Source organism: Doryrhamphus excisus, chromosome 12 (assembly GCF_030265055.1).
Source record: "Doryrhamphus excisus isolate RoL2022-K1 chromosome 12, RoL_Dexc_1.0, whole genome shotgun sequence".
NCBI lineage: Eukaryota > Metazoa > Chordata > Actinopteri > Syngnathiformes > Syngnathidae > Doryrhamphus > Doryrhamphus excisus.
The window spans coordinates 2,151,508-2,170,372 of NC_080477.1; the positions used below are offsets into that span (position 1 = coordinate 2,151,508).

At 50.3% G+C, this 18,865-nt stretch overlaps 5 protein-coding genes across 6 annotated transcripts; all 5 read left to right on the forward strand.

Moving 5' to 3' along the window:
* The first annotated feature begins 1,266 nt into the window (after positions 1 to 1,266).
* Positions 1,267 to 3,681, forward strand: LOC131139737 (zinc finger and SCAN domain-containing protein 2-like). The gene is made up of 2 exons (XM_058089612.1): positions 1,267 to 1,579; positions 2,821 to 3,681. The coding sequence occupies exons 1-2, from the start codon at positions 1,384 to 1,386 to the stop codon at positions 3,675 to 3,677; spliced, it is 1,053 nt and encodes a 350-aa protein (XP_057945595.1). The 5' UTR covers positions 1,267 to 1,383; the 3' UTR covers positions 3,678 to 3,681.
* Positions 3,682 to 4,851: 1,170 nt separating this feature from the next.
* Positions 4,852 to 8,081, forward strand: LOC131139718 (uncharacterized). The gene is made up of 2 exons (XM_058089580.1): positions 4,852 to 5,137; positions 7,041 to 8,081. Exons 1-2 carry the CDS (start codon positions 4,853 to 4,855, stop codon positions 8,079 to 8,081), a joined length of 1,326 nt encoding a protein of 441 aa, XP_057945563.1. The 5' UTR covers position 4,852.
* Positions 5,148 to 12,292, forward strand: LOC131139721 (oocyte zinc finger protein XlCOF6.1-like). Of its 2 annotated transcripts, none has more exons than XM_058089585.1 (3): positions 5,148 to 6,010; positions 9,639 to 9,720; positions 10,560 to 12,292. In XM_058089585.1, the coding sequence occupies exons 2-3, from the start codon at positions 9,687 to 9,689 to the stop codon at positions 11,795 to 11,797; spliced, it is 1,272 nt and encodes a 423-aa protein (XP_057945568.1). In that variant the 5' UTR covers positions 5,148 to 6,010; positions 9,639 to 9,686; the 3' UTR covers positions 11,798 to 12,292. The 2 variants fall into 2 exon arrangements, with proteins under 2 accessions (XP_057945568.1, XP_057945569.1); XM_058089586.1 differs by lacking the exon at positions 5,148 to 6,010 and adding an exon at positions 8,484 to 8,598.
* A 58-nt stretch (positions 12,293 to 12,350) lies between these two features.
* LOC131139746 (oocyte zinc finger protein XlCOF8.4-like) lies at positions 12,351 to 15,050 on the forward strand. The gene is made up of 2 exons (XM_058089622.1): positions 12,351 to 13,070; positions 13,785 to 15,050. Exons 1-2 carry the CDS (start codon positions 12,893 to 12,895, stop codon positions 14,597 to 14,599), a joined length of 993 nt encoding a protein of 330 aa, XP_057945605.1. The 5' UTR covers positions 12,351 to 12,892; the 3' UTR covers positions 14,600 to 15,050.
* Positions 15,051 to 15,179: 129 nt separating this feature from the next.
* LOC131139715 (zinc finger protein 501-like) lies at positions 15,180 to 18,787 on the forward strand. The gene is made up of 3 exons (XM_058089575.1): positions 15,180 to 16,191; positions 16,388 to 16,507; positions 17,254 to 18,787. Exons 1-3 carry the CDS (start codon positions 16,098 to 16,100, stop codon positions 18,399 to 18,401), a joined length of 1,362 nt encoding a protein of 453 aa, XP_057945558.1. The 5' UTR covers positions 15,180 to 16,097; the 3' UTR covers positions 18,402 to 18,787.
* Positions 18,788 to 18,865: the final 78 nt, after the last annotated feature.

Below are 18,865 nucleotides of genomic sequence, written 5' to 3' on the forward strand. Positions count from 1 at the left end.
ATGTTCCTGTGGTTTGGGGTGAGGAGGCACACGGACTGAGGTATCTCCTCTCTCCTAACGGATACGCAGGCCTTAGCATTCTTTGCCTTCTAAAGCTACAAAAACGGCTAAAAGAGGCAACTAAGAATGCACATGATGGGATGCACCCATTCCGCCCATCTGAAAAACCCTCAAAAGCGCCCACGGCGGTCCCTTTCTATGATGCCACCTGCACGCCAACCAAGCTACGGCGACGCTGTGGTTACTAACGGCCGAGAACTACATTCCTGGCGTAGTGACACCACAACAGCTAGCGACTAGCCGGCTGAGACTAGCTTCACCACGACGCTCCATTGCAATTCCCGAGGCTGGTGGTGGGAGGCAACCTCCCTTCCGGAGCTGCTTTGACTGGGACGCGAGGTGTCGCGTTCCTTTCTTGTTGCTGTGTGACAACAATGCACCCAGGAAGAAGGTTCCGCCAATGTAAAATGACCAAAATACCGTAATACACTTACAGTACCTTAATACACTTACAATACCGTAATACAGGTACAATACCGTAATACACTTACAGTACCGTAATACAGGTACAATACCGTAATACACTTACAATACCCTAATACAGTTACAATACTGTAATACACGTACAATACCGTAATAAACTTACAATACCGTAATACACTTACAGTACCGTAATACACTTACAATACCGTAATACAGGTACAATACCGTAATACACTTACAATACCGTAATCCCGAATGTGCAAGTCACCACGTGGATATGAAACCATGTTCATGTTTCATAAACGGAAAAATAGTACACTTTCCCTTTAAGGCTAACATGATCCCGGCCAGTGGCGGCGCACTTTTGGTTTCACTTGCGCCACCTCTCGTGGGGGGGGGGGGTTACATCGGCCCACGCAGTACTGAAACCACATGAAAATTAGACTTCACGGCGTTCCCCTAACTTCCATCCATTTCTACCGCTTATCCTCACGGGGGGGGGGGGGGGGGGTGCTGGAGCCTATCCCAGCTGCAAGTTGCCAAGCGACAGGGAACGTCGTCACGCAGCGGTGACGTTTGGCGTGTTAAACGTCATCGATCACGTGCTCAACGGACCGCGCCACGCCCGATGAAAACACACACGGAGATAGAATGTCGCCATATTTGTAGTCAACTGTCGCCATATTTGTAGTCAACTGTCGCCATATTTGTAGTCAACTGTCGCCATATTTGTAGTCAACTGTCGCCATATTTGTAGTCAACTGTAACCGCAGTTCACTCCTCCTCTCGGAGAACTTTGAAGCGTTTCCGGTTAGCTTGGCCGGCTAGCTGCTAACAAAGACACGAAGTGGTCGAGCTAAGCAGAGACCGAGTGTGAGTGTAAAGTGGGATCGTGTGAAAATGTGTCAAGTCCAAATGCTGAGAGCGTTGGTGAATCAGCGACTAACTGCGGCTGTTGAAGAAATATTTGTAGTGTTGGAAAGAACCATAGCAGAGTACGAGGAGGAACTTTCTCGAACAAAAGAGGAGAACGAGCGACAACGTCAACTACTGGACGCCGTTTTCAGGAAGCAGGAAGTTGTGTTTGCATTTGCAGGTTGGTTTCATTCTGTTGTTGTGCCCGTGAGCAAGCTGCAGTTGAGCGCCACCATGAGATGATGGATGTTGTCCGATACTGAAAGAATGACACTTTTATAGAGTTGCTTCTTTATTTTATGACGTAAGAGTCCCGTCTACATCAGCAAATGAAACCGTCGAATCGTATCGAACCGTTTCATAACGTCTGTACTGTAAAGACACCGTTTTGAAACGTGTGACCAGAAAGAGATTGACACCCCCAAAGTGATATTGGCCAGCATTTGATGACAGATACTTCCCCTCAAACTGTAGAGTGACGTAATATTTACATCCACGTAAGTAGTAAACATGGTGTATCCACAAAATAGCCATAAAAATATGGTAGAAAATCATCTTTTTATGTCTTGGTTGGGTTTAGTAAGACTCATTCTCATGGACTATGATGGAGGAGATGCTGGACGAGTGGAGGTTTGCCCTGGAAAGGAGAGGAATGAAGATTAGCCGCAGTATTAGCTGAGTATATGTGTGGGAATGAGAGGGACCCGAGTGGAAGAGTGAGGTTACAGGAGAAGAGATACAGAAGGTGGAGAATTTGAAGTAGTCCAGGAGAATGGAGATAGTGAAAAGGAGGTGAAGAAGCATGTGGAACGGGTGGAGAAACGTGTCAGGCGTGATGTGATAGAAGAGTTTCAGCTAAAAGGAAAGGTAAACAAAACTGTGGTGAGAGCAGCCATGTTGTTTGGTCTGGAGACAGGAAGCACAACTGGAGGTAGCAGAGATGAGGATGCTGAGGTTCTCATTGGGAGTGACCAGGATGGATAGGATCAGGAAGGAGTACATCAGAGGGACGTTACATGTTAGAGGCCTTGGAGATAAAGTCCTTTCGGCCAGACTGAGATGGTTGGGACGTGTCCAGAGGAGAGATAGTCAATGTATTGGTAGAAGGATGCTGCCAGGTAGGAGGCGTAGAGGAAGACCACAGAGGAGGTTTATGGATGTAGTGAAGGAGGACATGAGAGAGACAGATGCAGAAGACATGCTTGGAGGGAAAAGCCCAAAGAGGAAGAAGATTCTCACGCGCCATTAACAACAAAAAAAAAAACGATACCGATGTGAACGATATCCAATCTTTATGCCACCATTAGCTGGGGGGGGGGGGGGGGGGGGTCCTCGGTCAGTTCCTTCCACCTTTTGCAGCACAACGAACACAAGAATGAAGGTCTGTTAATGGCAGGTGTGCTGTCTCCTTGCGTCCTACAGATGCCAGTGAAGAAGATGGTCTCCCTGAGCAGCAGGAGTGGAGCTCCAGGCTGGTGGCGGAGGAGCCAGAGCCTCCCCTCATTAAAGAGGAGGAGGGGCAGCCACCGCCCCTGCACCTCAAAGAGGAAGAGCCGGCGCTCCCCCGCATTAAAGAGGAGGAGGAGGAACACGGCATCAGTCAAGAGGGAGCAACAGAAGCTGATGGAGACCACTGTGGAGGATCACCAGCAGACAAGCTCTTAGCTCCACTATCAGATAGTGAGCACACGACGTCACACTCTCCTGACACTGATGATGATGATGATGAAGACTCTACAGCTGATATGACATGTCACCCTGACAACACACGCTTGAAATGCCACCACTGCGACAAGAGCTTCGGCAAGAAGGGAGCTCTTGAAACCCACATGAGATACCACACAGGAGAGAGACCCTACGTGTGCTCCGTGTGCGGTAAAGCCTTCACAATAAAAGGACACTTGAGCAGACACGGAAGAACGCACAGCGGGGAGAAACCGCATTCCTGCTCAGTTTGCGAGACCAGTTTCAGCGCTCGCTCGGCGTTGGTTCAACACATGAGGACGCACACCGGAGAGAAACCTCACGCCTGCTTGGTCTGTGGTGAAAAATTCTCCCAGAAGGGAAATTTGAGCAGACACACCAGAACACATAGCCGGGACGGCGTTTTTGGCTGCTCCGTTTGTGGGAAAAGCTTCTCTCAGAAAGGATATCTGAAGATCCACACGAGAACTCACACGGGAGAGAAGCCGTACTCCTGCTCCTTCTGCGACGCCAGCTTTAGCGTCCGCTCGGTCTTGGCCAAACATGTCAGAAGAAGACACACTAGCCTGCCGTGAGTAGTCGCTTCCTGAAATGCGAACACGTCGGGAGATGCTGTACAGTACTGCCTCCCGCCAGCTGGGATAGGCTCCAGCTGGGATAGGCTCCAGCTGGGATAGGCTCTAGCTGGGATAGGCTCCAGCTGGGATAGGCTCCAGCTGGGATAGGCTCCAGCTGGGGTAGGCTCCTGCTGGGATAGGCTCCTGCTGGGATAGGCTCCAGCTGGGATAGGCTCCAGCTGGGATAGGCTCTAGCTGGGATAGGCTCCAGCTGCCAGTGGCCGTCAGACAGGACGTGGTGGAAAACGGATGGATGAAGGTTCAGACGGCGCTGGGTCGTTTCCGCCGTCATCAAGTACGAGCGGCCACGGAAGGCGACACTTGGCCATGTGGACGTGCAGGACCTCCACAAGCCGTGGGGGTTGGGAGGGGCGTGGCGTGGCGTGGCGTGGCGTGGCGGTACGCCGCCCACGCTGTGACGACGGGGATTCGTGAAGAGGCTGGACACAGGAAGACAATGGTGTCCAAACTGCAGCCTGGTGGCTATTTGTGGACCGTGGCTCATTTTCTGCTGGTGGGTGGAATAAAACACAGCAAAGTGGAATAACAAAGCAAAAAGGAATAAAAAGCAGAAGTGTTGACACCAACAACGTAAATATGTACAACTTGTTTTTTAAAGGAATGACATAACATTGTCCATAATGGCCACCCATGCAAATTAGGGGATGACTTCACCATCATCATCATCATCACTGCCATGTACTGGAGGAACTATGGTAGACATGGTCTACGGTCTGAAGATGGAACATTTTGAATGTGTCAATCACGATAACAAAAGACAGTTTGAACCCCCCCAAATACTTGAAAATACACAACCTATTTGTGAACAATTGAAGGCAACACCAGCAGACAATAAGACAATAAAATCCAAACGGGCTCTTTGACTTTGTGCTAACGTTGCTAACAATGTCGCCTCAATGGTGCTAAACTATTTGGACTTCTTGTCCACCACCTCCTCCCCTGACTTAGTAGAACATTGGCGACCAAAACAGGTACTTGTGGCAAACCTCGAGGAGAGTAGATAATGTGATATCGCCCACTGTGCGGATGAATCGACATTTGGATCGATCCGCCCATCCGCCATTTTCTTCAGTCGCCAGAGACGGCGGGACTCGGCGGGACTCGACGGAACCATGACCAAGCCCAAACCCAAGCAGAACTGCAGTGTCGTTGGCTGCACGGACCGGCATCGATCCTTGCACCGCGTCCCAAACACGAAGGACGTCCGAGCCAAGTGGATTCATTTTATTTACGACGGAAACGTCCCGGCGTCCTTCGGCAAAAGTCTTTTCGTCTGTGCCAACCACTTCACGGCGGACTGCTTCAGCAACCTGGGCCAGTACGACGCCGGACTGGCACTGAGGCTGAGTGTGAAAGATGGGTCCGTGCCAACTGTTCGAGCGACAGAAGAGGGAAGCGTAAGTTGCTCGTTTCTTTGCGTTAGCCTCGTAGCACAAGCTAACGCTAACAGTTGTATCACAACGAAGACGAGCCAACTCCACGTTAAGTTATCGGGTTCGTTTCCGGGTCGTGTACTTTGCCGCTTGTATGTTGTGCGTTTGATCGGGGCTTTAACGTCAGACCGGGACGTGATTAGCCCACACAAGCCGCCTGTTCGCGCACTTCCGTACTCGGACTTTTTGAGTGCGGCCAAATGCAGTGAGCCGCCAGTACCCGGATGTTGCACTCGACAAGGTGAGTGCGCAGCCATGAACACACTTACCACCCTCGATGGCCGCCATCTTGGCTAGCGGTGAAAAAGGAAACGAGCTGTCTCGAGAGAGGCATTTACCGGAAGTGTACCGATGATAATCCACGTGGGACAGCAGTATAGCGTTCGAATATGAATATTTGAGATACGGCCCATACGACAAAGGACCAAATGGGACAGTTTGAAGACTGATTGGTTTGACTTTGTCTACTTGGTCGGTTAGCTTGAAGCTGCTGTCCTGTCGTGTCTTTTCCTTTCCGGTTGGATGAAGTATTCATTGAGTTTGACTTGGCTGCGTCCGAATTCAGGGTCTGCGGCACACTTCCTGCTTGTGTCACGTGTCTTCACGTGGCTTTTATTTCACATGAACAGGCATCAGATTCCAATTGAGTGATGACATCATCAGTTCCCAGTTCCACATGTCCAAAATGAAAGTCAAGTAGGCAGATTAAGAGAAGGGAAGCAAAATGTGAACGAAAGGAGCCCAGCTTGTTTTAGGATCTTTTCTTGTTTGTTGCCGGAAAGAGAAGAGGAAGTCAACCGTCGACAGATTTATTTCCCGACACGGAGCGGACCAGAGGTAAACCTTTTATTATTAACCACGGTAACATTCAGTGTTTGCCACGGGAAATGTGATTTCTAAACAAGCGTTTGTGTTGTTGCAAAGCATGCTGACCCTCAGCTGGGACGTAGCTAGCCTAGCCTAGCCTAGCCTAGCTTCGGAACGTACTGTAGCGTCAGTACACGTTAGTACGTGTACCGTGTACTCTGTGTACACTGTGTACTGGGTTCCCCGGTGGGACACTTTTGACGGTGCACCCCTCAATGCTTTACTGTCACACCCCTCTTCCTTCTTAATGGAGACGCCCACTCGATGACATCATCGCCAACCTTCTATCGCCCTCTTTAACAATTAAAAACGGAGCTGCGGTCGTCTTGCATGCCGGAAGGGGTGTTGCAAAGGAGGGAGAGACAGGCTATTTAGCAATGGCGTCGTGCACGTGAAGCTAGCGGCTTGTGTAGGTGCTACCTTGCCAATGACACGCCCCCCAGCTTGGCCACGTGGAGCTGGAAGGGGCGGAGTCAGTGGCGTTGCAGCATAGTTTGGGACGTTAGACGCCGGGTGTCCAAATTGCGGCCCGGGAATATTTTATTTCTATTGGCCTGCCCACATTGTAAAAATATAACTGAACAAGAAATATAAAAAATGTTACGAGAATAAAGTCGTAATATTTCAAAAAGAACATTTGAAAGATGAAATATTTGGGGAATAAAAACCATCACAATGGAGGAAAATGGAGGAAAATGGAGGAAAACGGAGGAAAACGGAGGAAAATGGAGGAAAATGGAGGAAAATGGAGGAAAACGGAGGAAAATGGAGGAAAAGAGTGCCGTTGATCCCAATAAGAAACGCTTTCATCGAAGCCGTGTTGCAGTTTTTTCTTGAATTCAACGGTGGAAAAAGGTTTGATTTCTTCCTTTATTGCGTGTTTGCCCCCCTTAAATGTTTGACGTCATGAACCAAACGTAAACGGGAGCGAATGACGACACTGAATGCACCCGCCTGAGGTAACCCGCTCTCGGTTATTAACCCCCCCTTGTCCTTCCAGCCTCCCCACCCACGGCGCTACTGCAGGATCAACAACACGGTGCCGTTGCTGGCGCTGTACTTTGACGGGCAGAGCGACATGAGGCCAGACTTCCGTCTCTCCAGGGCCTCCTTCTCTGCCCTGATGGACCTCCTCGGGACCCAGTGTGACCACGGCTGGGGGCCCGTGATCGAGACCCTGGTGTTTCTGTTCTGGTTGGCCAGCGGCGCCTCCTACCGTGTGGTCGGCCGAGCGTTCGACATGCCCCGAACCAGCGTGCACCGCGCCGTCCACAGAACAAGCGGGAAGATCCGCGCTCTCCTCCCCCGGGTGGTCGGCCTTCCGTCTGCCGAGGATCTGGCCCCGCTGGGTGCCGGCTTTGCCCGCTTGGCCGGGTCGGCGGCCTTCAGCAGGGTGGTCGGCAGCATCGGGGGCTGCCACGTCCGTGTCAAGCCGCCCCTGGAGGAAGCGGCCGGGTACCTCAACCCCAAGCGGTTCCATTCGCTGCAGTTTCAGGCCATCTGTGACCACACGGCCAAGTTCCTGGACGTGTTCATCGGCTTCCCCGGGTCCGCGCGGGACACCAAGGTGCTGAAGCACAGCCCCATCTACGCTCAGCGGAGATACCCGCCACCCGGCTTCTGCATCGTTGGGGACGGCGTCTACCCTTGCCTCCGACAACCCATCGCCCTCATGACCCCCTACAGGCACCCGGTCCGCAACCACCTCCAGGCCCGCTTTAACGGCCACCTCTCTAAAGCCCGCTGTGTCGTGGAGAGAGCTTTCGGCATCATGGAGACCAGGTGGAGGTCTATTTTCTTAAAGGCTCTGGAGGTGGACGTCCTCTACGTCCCGGAGGTCATCGCCTGCTGTACGGTCCTGCACAACATCTGCCTGAGCAGCGGGGATGTGCTTGAGCCGGAAGAAGCTCGGGGGGGCGAAGCGGCTTCCGACCACGCAGAGGACCCGGAGGAACCGCCGCCCGCGGGGACCGTCTGCGGCGCAGAGGACAGGCACAGGATGGCCATGCTGTGTTACGCCCCCGACCACGACTACTTGTAGATGCTAGCTTTGCCTGGTCTTCGTTCTGGCGGACGTTCGTCCTGTTTTCATGTTTGAAGTCTGACTCTTTGACTCGGCATCGTGTTTCATCTAAAGAACTTTTGTAAATAAACGTGTTCAGTACCTGTGGAACCCGCACGCGGACTGCTTCGTTTCTACGGTGACCCGTATGATGTGTGGAAACCGGGGCAACATCTTTCTCAACATTTTTGACCAAAACCAAATCTGGAGCGTACAAAAACCAAAACACATACACCGGGGGTCTCCAGACGTTTTCCCCCAAGGGCGGCATCCTGACAGGTCAAAGCCTCCCTGGCATGACTCAGCAACTTGGCCTAAATATGCTCCATCTTGTTTGGAATGATCCTCCACCTGGTTGGAGTTCTGGAAGCGTCTGGAAGAGTAAATTTGCCGGAATGAAAACTCGCTCTTGCAGCTCAGCCTCGTTTCCGGAGGGGGCGTCACGGGGGTGCCACCTCTCAGCTGATACAGTGAAGGGAAACGCTTCTCCGGGCAGGTGGTGGACCTGGTTCATAGTCCTGCCAAAATGTTGTGATGCTGCTGGACGTTCACATATCTCGGCGATCCTGTACGTTTTCTTTTCCAAACCAGGAAGGTTTAGGACAACCGTGGAGGGGGAAAGTGCAAAGAGAGACAGATGGAGGTCCACCTCGGGTTCTGGTCTTGGTCGTATGATTGATAGTGTGCTATAAACGCTGGTTCACAAAAGAGGAAGAATGCCCCCCCCCCCGCATCAAAGTTGCCACTGAATAGAGTCAGCCATGGCTTCTAAACACGAGTCCATGATAGCGACAAGGCTGCAAAACCTTCTACAAGTTCTATAAACGTCTTTCACAGTCGTGTGCGCTGGGGGGGGGGGGGGGGGGGGCGAACATTGGGTGAACTCGAGTTGGTGCCCATTCTGTGTTTTCAAGGCCACCAATCACGGCCATGTTCTGCAAGTTCTCCGTTCCATCCATTTTCTATGCCGCTTATCCGCACTAGGGTGGCGGTATGCTGGAGCCTATCCCACCGGTCCAGGGTGGACCCCCCTGGACCAAGTTAGGGTACCTCTGGCGCTGGAAGCCCTAGACACCCCAGGTCTCGTATGGCGCCATGTTGGTGCAGCCGAGAGGTGTCACCCTGATGACGGCGGTTCTGGAAACGTAGCTTAACTGCAAGAGCTCGCCCGTCATGGCCGCTGTGAATTTTAAATATCATTTTTGAGAAACAACAATCCAAAAATGGAACAATGGAGATTACAAATTACAAAGTATTACATTTACATATTATTATAATTACAGAGTATTTTTAACCAACGTTGGTCGATCATCCTTTGGAGTTCTCTTTGGAAAGCTACTGCAATTTTTTGTTCTCTTGTATTTTTGGAATGTGCCAAGGGCCTTACATGGCCCCCGGGCCACACTTTGGACACCACTGACATGTCCTCAGCTGAAAATGTATTTACCTGTGCCCCCCCATTTTTCGACCGGTAGTGACATCTTACTGTGAAGCCATCAGGAACTGTCATTTTTTCATCAGCGTTTCTGTCTCCAGCGTTTCTGCGACACGACGACCACACAGGAAGTCGGCATCCAACTCGCCATGGAAAGAGACGGGGCTCCCCTCAGAAGCACAGGTATGTCCACCCAGAGCTTGTCCACTCACTGTCATTACACCCCCGGTCTCACCCCCCCACTTTAAATTCCCTTCTTAGTAGATGTAATTAGTCTAAATATTTATGAACATTATTAGAGCCCCGTAGACATGAAACAGCACCCCTATAGTCACCTTTCTACTCCCCTATTACGCAATATCGCAGACATCATAAGAGACAATAAGACCTTTAAGACATAAATGTTGAAATGAAGTCCGCCATGGCGTGTCCCACATCATAGAGTGAAAAAGGTCCTCTCATTGTGCGTGGAAGTGGTACATTTAGAAGAAATCAATTTGAGGCTTTCCAGCTCCCGGCCGTCTCGTCGCTGCAATATGATGTCATCAATGAATAATACGCGTGTAATGGTGACCATAGGTGTGCTATTTTGGGCCTACAGGGCTCTAATCATGTTAGAGAACATTTACAACGCCGTACGGGTTACTTTGAAAGTCCGGATGGACGCACGACTGTAATGTATTTTATCATAATGATGCAATATTTTCTTTAGTTTATTATTATTATTATTTATTTATTTCCATTTCGATCCTTGGTGGTGGTCTCACTTCGCATCATCTTAGATTTCCTGCACTGTGTGTATGCTAGTGGCCCCGCCTCCCCCCACAGCGACATCGTATGAACAACCTGGAAGAGCCCAAAGCTCGTATAAGCCACGACTGCCGTAAATGCGGAGACATATTGTTGTCCAATGAATGTCCCCCCGGCCCCCGGCCCCCAAACCGCTGCAGACATGACTTCTATTCCCTCACGTTTCATCTTCACTTTTCCGAAGTTTGTGTTTGTCTTCTTGTGTGCCGCAGACATCAGTGAAGGGGATTTTCCCCCCAAGCAGGAGGAGCCGCGGCCCGCCCACGTGAAAGCGGAAGAGGAGGAGACCCAGCCCCCCCACGTGAAAGCGGAAGAGGAGAAGACCCAGCCCCAGCCCCAGCCCCCCCACATCAAAGAGGAAGAAGAGGAGCCCCAGCCCCCCCACATCAAAGAGGAAGAGCAGCATCACAGCATCAGTCAGGAGGCGGAGTATGTGGAAGGAAAGGAGGAGTTCCCGGTGATCCGTGTGGTTGTGAAGAGTGAAGATGATGAAGGAGGCGTTGCCGGAGACCACCGTGGAGGACCACCAGCAGACAACCTTGTAGCGACGCTATCAGACGGCGACGACGCAACGTCACACTCGCCTGACACGGACGACGAAGAGTCTCAAGTCGATGTGACGTGTCACGCTGGCGACACGCGCTTCCGATGCTCGCAGTGCGACAAAACGTTTGTCAACAAGGGAAACCTGAAAAGGCACATGACAAATCACACAGGAGAAAAACTATTCATGTGCTCCGTTTGTGGTAAAAGATTCTCTCAGAAGGTCCACTTGATGACGCACACAAGGACACACAATGTAGAGAAACCGTTCACCTGCTCGGTTTGCGGCAAAGGATTCTTTCAGAAGTCACACTTGAAAGGACACGCCAGTACGCACACAGGAGAGAAACCATACACCTGCTCAGTCTGCAACACCAGTTTTAATTATCATTCCGTGTTGGTTCAACACATGAGAAGGCACACTGGAGAGAAACCTTTTACGTGCTCCGTCTGCGGCAGCAGATTCTCTCAGAAATCGGTTCTTATCAAACACAGCAGAACGCACACTGGAGAGAAACCCTTCAGCTGCTCTATTTGCGGTAAAGTGTTCTCGGTGAAAGACACTTTGATAACACACTTGAGGAGGCACACCGGAGAGAAACCTTTTGCCTGCTCAGTCTGCGGCAAAAGATTCTCTGTGCAGCAAGACTTAAAAAGCCACGCACGAACACACAGTGGAGAAAAACCTTTTCCCTGCTCGGTGTGTGGGAAAAGGTTCTCTGTGAAGGAACACCTCAAAAGCCACACACGAATACACAGCGGAGAAAAACCTTTTCCCTGCTCGGCCTGTGGGAAAAGGTTCTCTGTCAAGGGCCATTTAAAAAGACACACCAAAACACACGCTGGGGGAAACCTGCTGCCTGCTCAGTCTGCTGGAGAAGGTTTCCTGGAAGTGCAGATTGATTAGCGCGTGAAGGAAGACACGAGCGAAGAAGTGTTGAGTCGCGGTGCGTGCGAGACGGAAGGTTGGCCGATACGCCGACGTAGCCGCTTGGCAAACGCAAGGGTGCTGGTGAGAACAGCAGCGGTAAATGAAGCTGCAGGACTTGGACTGTGGGGCAACATCTCCACGGGGGAAAACACCAAAACATGCTCCTTCTAAATCCATTTTAAATCCGCCAAAGCCTCGGCCCTCTGAAGGATTTCTGTCTGTCTTCCTTTGCCTCCAGGCCGAGGAGGCCGTTTGGTGACCTTCCTTACATCACGTGGGGTGCAGTAGCCAAAGGTGCCAGTAGGTGGCAGTAAGGAGGTGTCAACGCCGTCTTGTTTTATGTGGCCTGGGAAGCCTAAAAAAATACACTCCTTTTATTCTTATTTTAATGTACAAAATACAAAAATATATTTTAATGACGTTATTTTAACTTTAAATAAAGTTGTGTTTTTGTTTGTAATAATGTGAAATGCTATTTAAGCTATTAAATGAAATTTAAAAATGATAATTTTATCTCTTAGCATATTAAGTGATTTGTGTGCCCGAGCCCGCCGTGGCGTAGTGGTTAGCGTTCTGGACTTTGGAGCGCCTTGGGTTCGAATCTCCACTAGTAAGCATCGTCGGTATTCATCCGGAATTTAAAGGGCTCAAGCCAAAAAATCAGTACGCCGATCAAAAAGTAATCAGGAAAAAAACAAAAAACAAACAAAGTGATTTGCGTGCCCCGTGTGCGACCTTCGTGACCGAAATGCTGGTCCGGGTTGTAATGACTCCTCCACTCCCGAGGGAGGCGGTAATACACAGAATGATTGACCCCGCCAAGTCTGCCGGAAACCGGAAATAGGTCAAGGAGAAGAATGTACCGAGATCGTCTGATTAAAGCCGTGTTTTTGCCTCAATCAAACAACACGATGTCTTCCTCGTATGTACATATTTTTGTCGCATAACGGAGGGGACACTAACTTTTCCCATCAGGATAAACTCAGCGAAAATCCAAGCTTCTCGTGCTAGCTTAGCTTGCTAGCTGCTAACAAAGGGACTCGGAAGTTAGTCGGCTGCTGTCGTGTGAAAATGTGTCAAGTCCAAATGCTGAGAGCGTTGGTGAATCAGCGACTAACTGCGGCTGTTGAAGAAATATTTGTAGTGTTGGAAAGAACCATAGCAGAGTACGAGGAGGAACTTTCTCGAACAAAAGAGGAGAACGAGCGACAACGTCAACTACTGGACGCCGTTTTCAGGAAGCCTCCAGGTTTGTCACACCAACGACCTGTCGTCTTCGTTTCAGAGCTGTGATTGATGCATGACAGGCGACTGGAGTGGTTATTTTTAGCCCGTCAAATATGTCAACTGGTGCCGGACCTATTTCTGATGTGCGCTTGAGCAACATATTTGTCATTTTCCTCCTTCATGTATGAACATTGTACAGTCGAGTGAGTGGAAGCTCGGATGTTTTATTTATATGAATTATATTGTTTTGTATTAATATTAATCATTCATGCGGCTATGTTCGTCTTCATTTCCTTGACAAAAGTTCTTGGTTCATTCCTCACAAATGTACTTTGGACATGGAATCGCTTATATTCACTTCAAAAGATGACGGGCGATTAAAAAAAAAACACATTTGCTTGGTTAAATAAATAGAACTAAAATGACTCAACAAAGTGTAAAATAATACTGAAAAAATACATTTAATACAATGATTGAAGTGTATGAAATACTAACAATATATATTAAAAATGGTTTAATAATAAATACAAATGTGTAAAAAAGGCAAACAAACAGAAGTAAATACAAAGAAGTTACTTAAGATTACTTAAAGTAAATCAATGAATGAATGACTGAAAAGTGTAAACCAAATGACTTACGACTTAAGAAATGAAATATATGACCAACATATGATGTATATCACAAATAATCAAAAAGACTGAAATAAAAGTCTAAAACAATCATCTGGTGTCCCCAGACGTCCAGCACATCAAGGAGGAGGAGGAGGAGGAGGAGGCCGAAGACGCCAAGCCGCCATCCGTTCATGTCATTGTGAAGAGTGAAGATGATGAAGACGGCGGTGAAGGCGAGGAGAAGAGAGAGGCGGAGCCTCCAAGCAGCAGCTCAACTCAACACATGACAACAGAAGCTGATGGAGACCACTGTGGAGGATCACCAGCAGACAAGCTCTTAGCTCCACTATCAGATAGCGACGACACGACGTCGCGCTCTTCTGACACTGATGATGAAGACTCCAAAGCCGCGGCGACGGGTCACACCGACGGCTCACGCTTCAAGTGCTCGCAGTGCGACAAGACTTTCAACGACCGCAGCAATCGGAAAAGACACATGAGATGTCACACGGGAGAGAAACCGTTCCTGTGCTCAGTTTGCGGTCGGCAGTTCTCTCAGAAGGTCCACCTGACGACGCACACGAGAACGCACACCGGAGAGAAACCCTTTTCCTGCTCCGTGTGTGGTATGCGTTTTGTGCGCAACCAGCATTTGAAAATACACACCACGACGCACACCGGAGTGAAACCTTTCCCCTGCTCGGTCTGCGGTGCAGGCTTTCTACGGAACGGAGACTTGAAGAAACACATGAGCTCGCACGCGGGAAAGAAACCTTTCGTGTGCTCCGGCTGCAACAAAAGCTTCAGCGACCAAAGCGCGCTAGTCAAGCACATGAGGACCCACGCGGGTGACAAAGTGCTGAGCTGCAACGCTTGTGGGGAAATCTACAAGGGCTGCAGCGCTCACCTGTGTGACGGTGACGGCGGCGGCGCTAAATGAGGCCGTCTGACATCGGCTCACGTTTGGCGTTCTTGGCCGTCCCTGAGATGGAATAAACGTAGAAAATAAGCGTGGCTCGCTCCTTTTAATCTGTCCAATTGGAAACTTCAGCCAATCAGCGAGGCTGAAGCGACGCTCAGGGTGTTCGCCTCACCGCACACTTCATTGGTCGGGGCTGTGATGGCACCGCCACGCCTGAGGGAGGCAGTCATGCAGCACAATGTGCCGACCGCGTGTTAGCGCAAGTCGCCAACAAAAGAAGGGAAACGTTAGCTAGCAGCGCAGTTAAGTCTGCGCTAGTTTCTTCTCATCCCAAGGCTGCTCTAGCATAGCCCTGCCACCCTATGAGGATGGATGGGTGGATGATGGATGGATGGATGATGGATGGATGGATGATGGATGGATGGATGGATGATGGATGGATGGATGGATGGATGGTGAGGATAAAGATGGATGGGTGGATGATGGATGGATGGATGGATGGATGGATGGATGGTGAGGATAGAGATGGATGATGGATGGGTGGATGATTGATGGATGGATGGATGGATGGATGATGGATGGATGGATGTTGAGGATAGAGATGGATGGATGGATGGATGGATGGTGAGGATAGAGATGGATGGATGGACGGGTGGATGTTGAGGATACAGATGGGTGGATGGATGGTGAGGATAGAGATGGATGATGGATGGGTGGATGATGGATGGATGGATGGATGTATGATGGATAGATATTCTTCATATTTGGAGCCCCAATATTCCGTAACTTGGTTTATTCCAAAGCATGCGTGTGTCTTCTTGTGTCCTGCAGACATCAGTGAGGATCTCCTCATCTCCTCATCTCCTCATCTCCTCATCTCCTCCCTGAGCAACAAGTGAGCAGGAGGAGCCACCGGTCAGTTCGTCCTCTCAGCTGTCGAGTTTGTTCGAGGAGCAGCTCTTTAGATGGCGGCTCCATTTCACCACTTGGTTCAGGCCGTAATGACACCTCCAGGCCTGAGGGAGGCGCTGGTGCGCTACAATGTTCCGGCTATGTAGGGTAACTAGTGGTACCGGAAGTAGTGCATTAAAAAGCCTCACAGGATCGAAGTCCGTGTCAATTCCTTCGTTTTTAGGTTTTTAGTGTGCTTTTGTGTGTCGTGGAACAAACTACACGATAGTAGTTTTTTTTTACTCCAGGATAAACTAATCTCAGTTTGAAGCTTCTCGGTCTAGCTTAGCTTGCAAGCTGCTAACAAAGACGAACGTTCTCAATGCCTACTGCGCATGCGTCTGTCGTCATTTAGCGCTACTGTTTTAGCAACGACGAGGTTTCCAAAAAGTTAGCAAGGCGGCGAGGTTGTTCCCACGCTGGTTCCCTTTTATCACCTCGGTTTTCTACTTTGTTGGCTACTGCTAAGAATAACAATCGTCTATTCGTCACCGTGAAGCTTCTCGGGCTGGCTTAGCTTGTTAGCTGCTAACAAAGACGAGTAAGAGATCGAGTGTGTGAAAGGATGGCGGAGTACCAGGAGGTGCTTCGTCCGACAAAAGAGGAGAACGAAGGAGAACGTCGACGACTGGACGCATTTGTCAGGAAGCAGCGAGCAGGTTTGCTTCATTATTACTCCGACGTGTTTGCTAACTTGACATTTGATGTCAGCACTCGGACTAGAGGTTGTCCGCCTGCAGGTCATAAAATGGCGGCTCCTCGTGAGGACCAGATCGCCTTGTTGAAAAAAAAACTCTTCTTCATCTTCCATCATAATCATCATCAACATAATAGGAGGCTTTTTGTGTCCTGCAGATGTCAGAGCGGAGGATCTTCCCCCCGAATGGCCCCCCCATGTTAAAGAGGAAGGGGAGGAGCCAGGACCCCCCCACATGAAGGAGGAAGAAGAGCAGCCACAGCCTCTTTATATCAATAGTAAGGATTTTTTATTGATTGACAGATCACAATTCAACGTGCGACATTTACTGATACCCCCCCCCAGCAGAGACGGGACAAGCCCAACACGTCCACTGTATGAAAATATCTGGGGGGGGGTTAGGACATACAATCTTGGGGGGGGGGGGGCATCCATAGAAAAACCTGAAGAAGGAAGCGAGGAAGAGGAATGTATTTCTCCACGCTTCTGACCTAAAATGGAGGTAGAACGTCGTATTCTGGTGGGTCAGGTCATCGGGTTTGTGTATTTGGGACGGTTCTGAACGCTGGCCGTGTGACTTCCTTATATGGGCGTGCCCTCCTCTCTCATGAAGGTTTCACGTGTTAGCTTGTGTTTAGTGTAAGCCTGTGCAGCGCTATCGAGTGTGCACGCAGGGAGCGTCGTACTTGCAAACGACACGCCCCCCCATGTCTGGAACACGGCCTGTCCCGCCAGGAACGTGTCATGGCCGCATTTCCACCACCGATGTTGTGGCAGTCGGTAAACGCGGCGCCCTCGCGTCCGGCTAAGCCCCACGGCACGAGCGCTGCCTCGGACAAAGTGTGTCCGACAACGAGTGCTCCTCCTCAGGCAGGCGAGGTGGACGCAGCGCCACCACGTCCCGGTTCTCCTCTCGGTTCTTCTTCACGATATCCTTCTTTCTTCTTCTTCCGCCTCCAGATTGGCGCTGAAGCTTCAACTGCTTGCTTCATGTTGGCCTAATTTCCATTTCTGTCTGTTCAAGGGGGAGAGATGGCGTCCCGGCCCCCCCACGTTAAAGAGGAAGAAGAGGAGCCCCGGCCCCCCCACATTAAAGAGGAAGAGGAGGAGCACAGCATCAGCCAGGAGGGAGAGCATCCGGAAGGACCGGAGGAGTTCCCAGTGATCGGTGTCATTGTGAAGAGTGAAGATGATGAAGATGATGAAGACGACGGTGAAGGTGAGGAGAAGAGAGAGGCGGAGCCTCCAACAGAAGCTGATGGAGACCACTGTGGAGGATCACCAGCAGAGAAGCTCTTAGCTCCACTATCAGATAGTGAGCACACGACGTCACACTCTCCTGACACTGATGATGATGATGATGAAGACTCTACAGCTGATATGACATGTCACCCTGACAACACACGCTTGAAATGCCACCACTGTGACAAGAGCTTCCTTCACCGCTGCAGTCTGAAGCGACACATGCGGAGCCACACGGGAGAGAAACCGTTTGCATGCTCAGATTGCGGTAAAAGATTCTCTCGGAATTCCGATTTGACAATCCACACGAGGACGCACACCGGAGAGCAGCCGTTTTCGTGTTCGGTTTGCGGTTTAGGATTCGTGCGAAGTCAGCATTTGAAGATCCACATGACGATCCACACCGGAGAGAAACCGTTCACCTGTTCCATCTGCGGTGCCGGTTTCGTACGAAACGGAGATTTGACAACACACATGAGGAGACACACCGGAGAGAAACCGTTCTGCTGCACCATCTGCGGCGTGGGTTTCGTACGCAGTGACATTTTGAAGACGCACATGAGGAGACACAATGGAGAGAAACCTTTCTCCTGTTCGGTGTGCGGCATGGGTTTCGTACGGAGTCACACTTTGAAGACACACATGAGGCGACACACCGGAGAGAAACCCTTCTCCTGTTCGGTGTGCGGTAAGAGCTTCGTGGAAGGCCAATACTTGAACAGACACATGAGAAAGCACACGGACGAGAACTTGTACTCCTGTTCCGTCTGCAAAAAAAGCTATTCGGAGCAGTCGGCGCTGGTGAGACACACGAGGATCCACACGGGGGAGAAGGTGTGGAGTTGCGGAGCGTGCCAGGAAAGGTTCTCTTACAAGTACCAGCTCAACAACCACACGTGTGGCGGCCAGAGCGGCGGCGGCGGCGGATGAAGCCGCACCGCTCCACGTACACCTGAAGAACCTTCTAACGTCATCACCACGCGCCGTGTCACGCGGTCGCCATCTTGTAGTGTGTCACATGATCTTGTTCATGGCTTCTCCCATTTCCCTGCAATAAAGGTCGGTGACGGAATGCCTGAACATCTTTTCTGACCGAACCACGTTTGGAAGACACACCAGAACTCACACTGGGGAGAAGGTGTTCAGTTGCAGCGTGCGCGCTCGAACCTTCTCCTACCAGCGCCACAGTCACGAGTGTGCTGACCCATGAAGCCGCAGGACTTCACACATCGTGACTTTGTCTGACAACGTCAAGGAGAACGTGTGACGTCATTGTTGCGAGGGTAACACTTGTTCATCTGATTCACCCTTTCACTGCAATAAAAGTAAAAGTTAAATTCATCCTTTGTGTTCAAGTTCCACTAAATGGCGGCTGTCATTTTCTATTCTAGCCA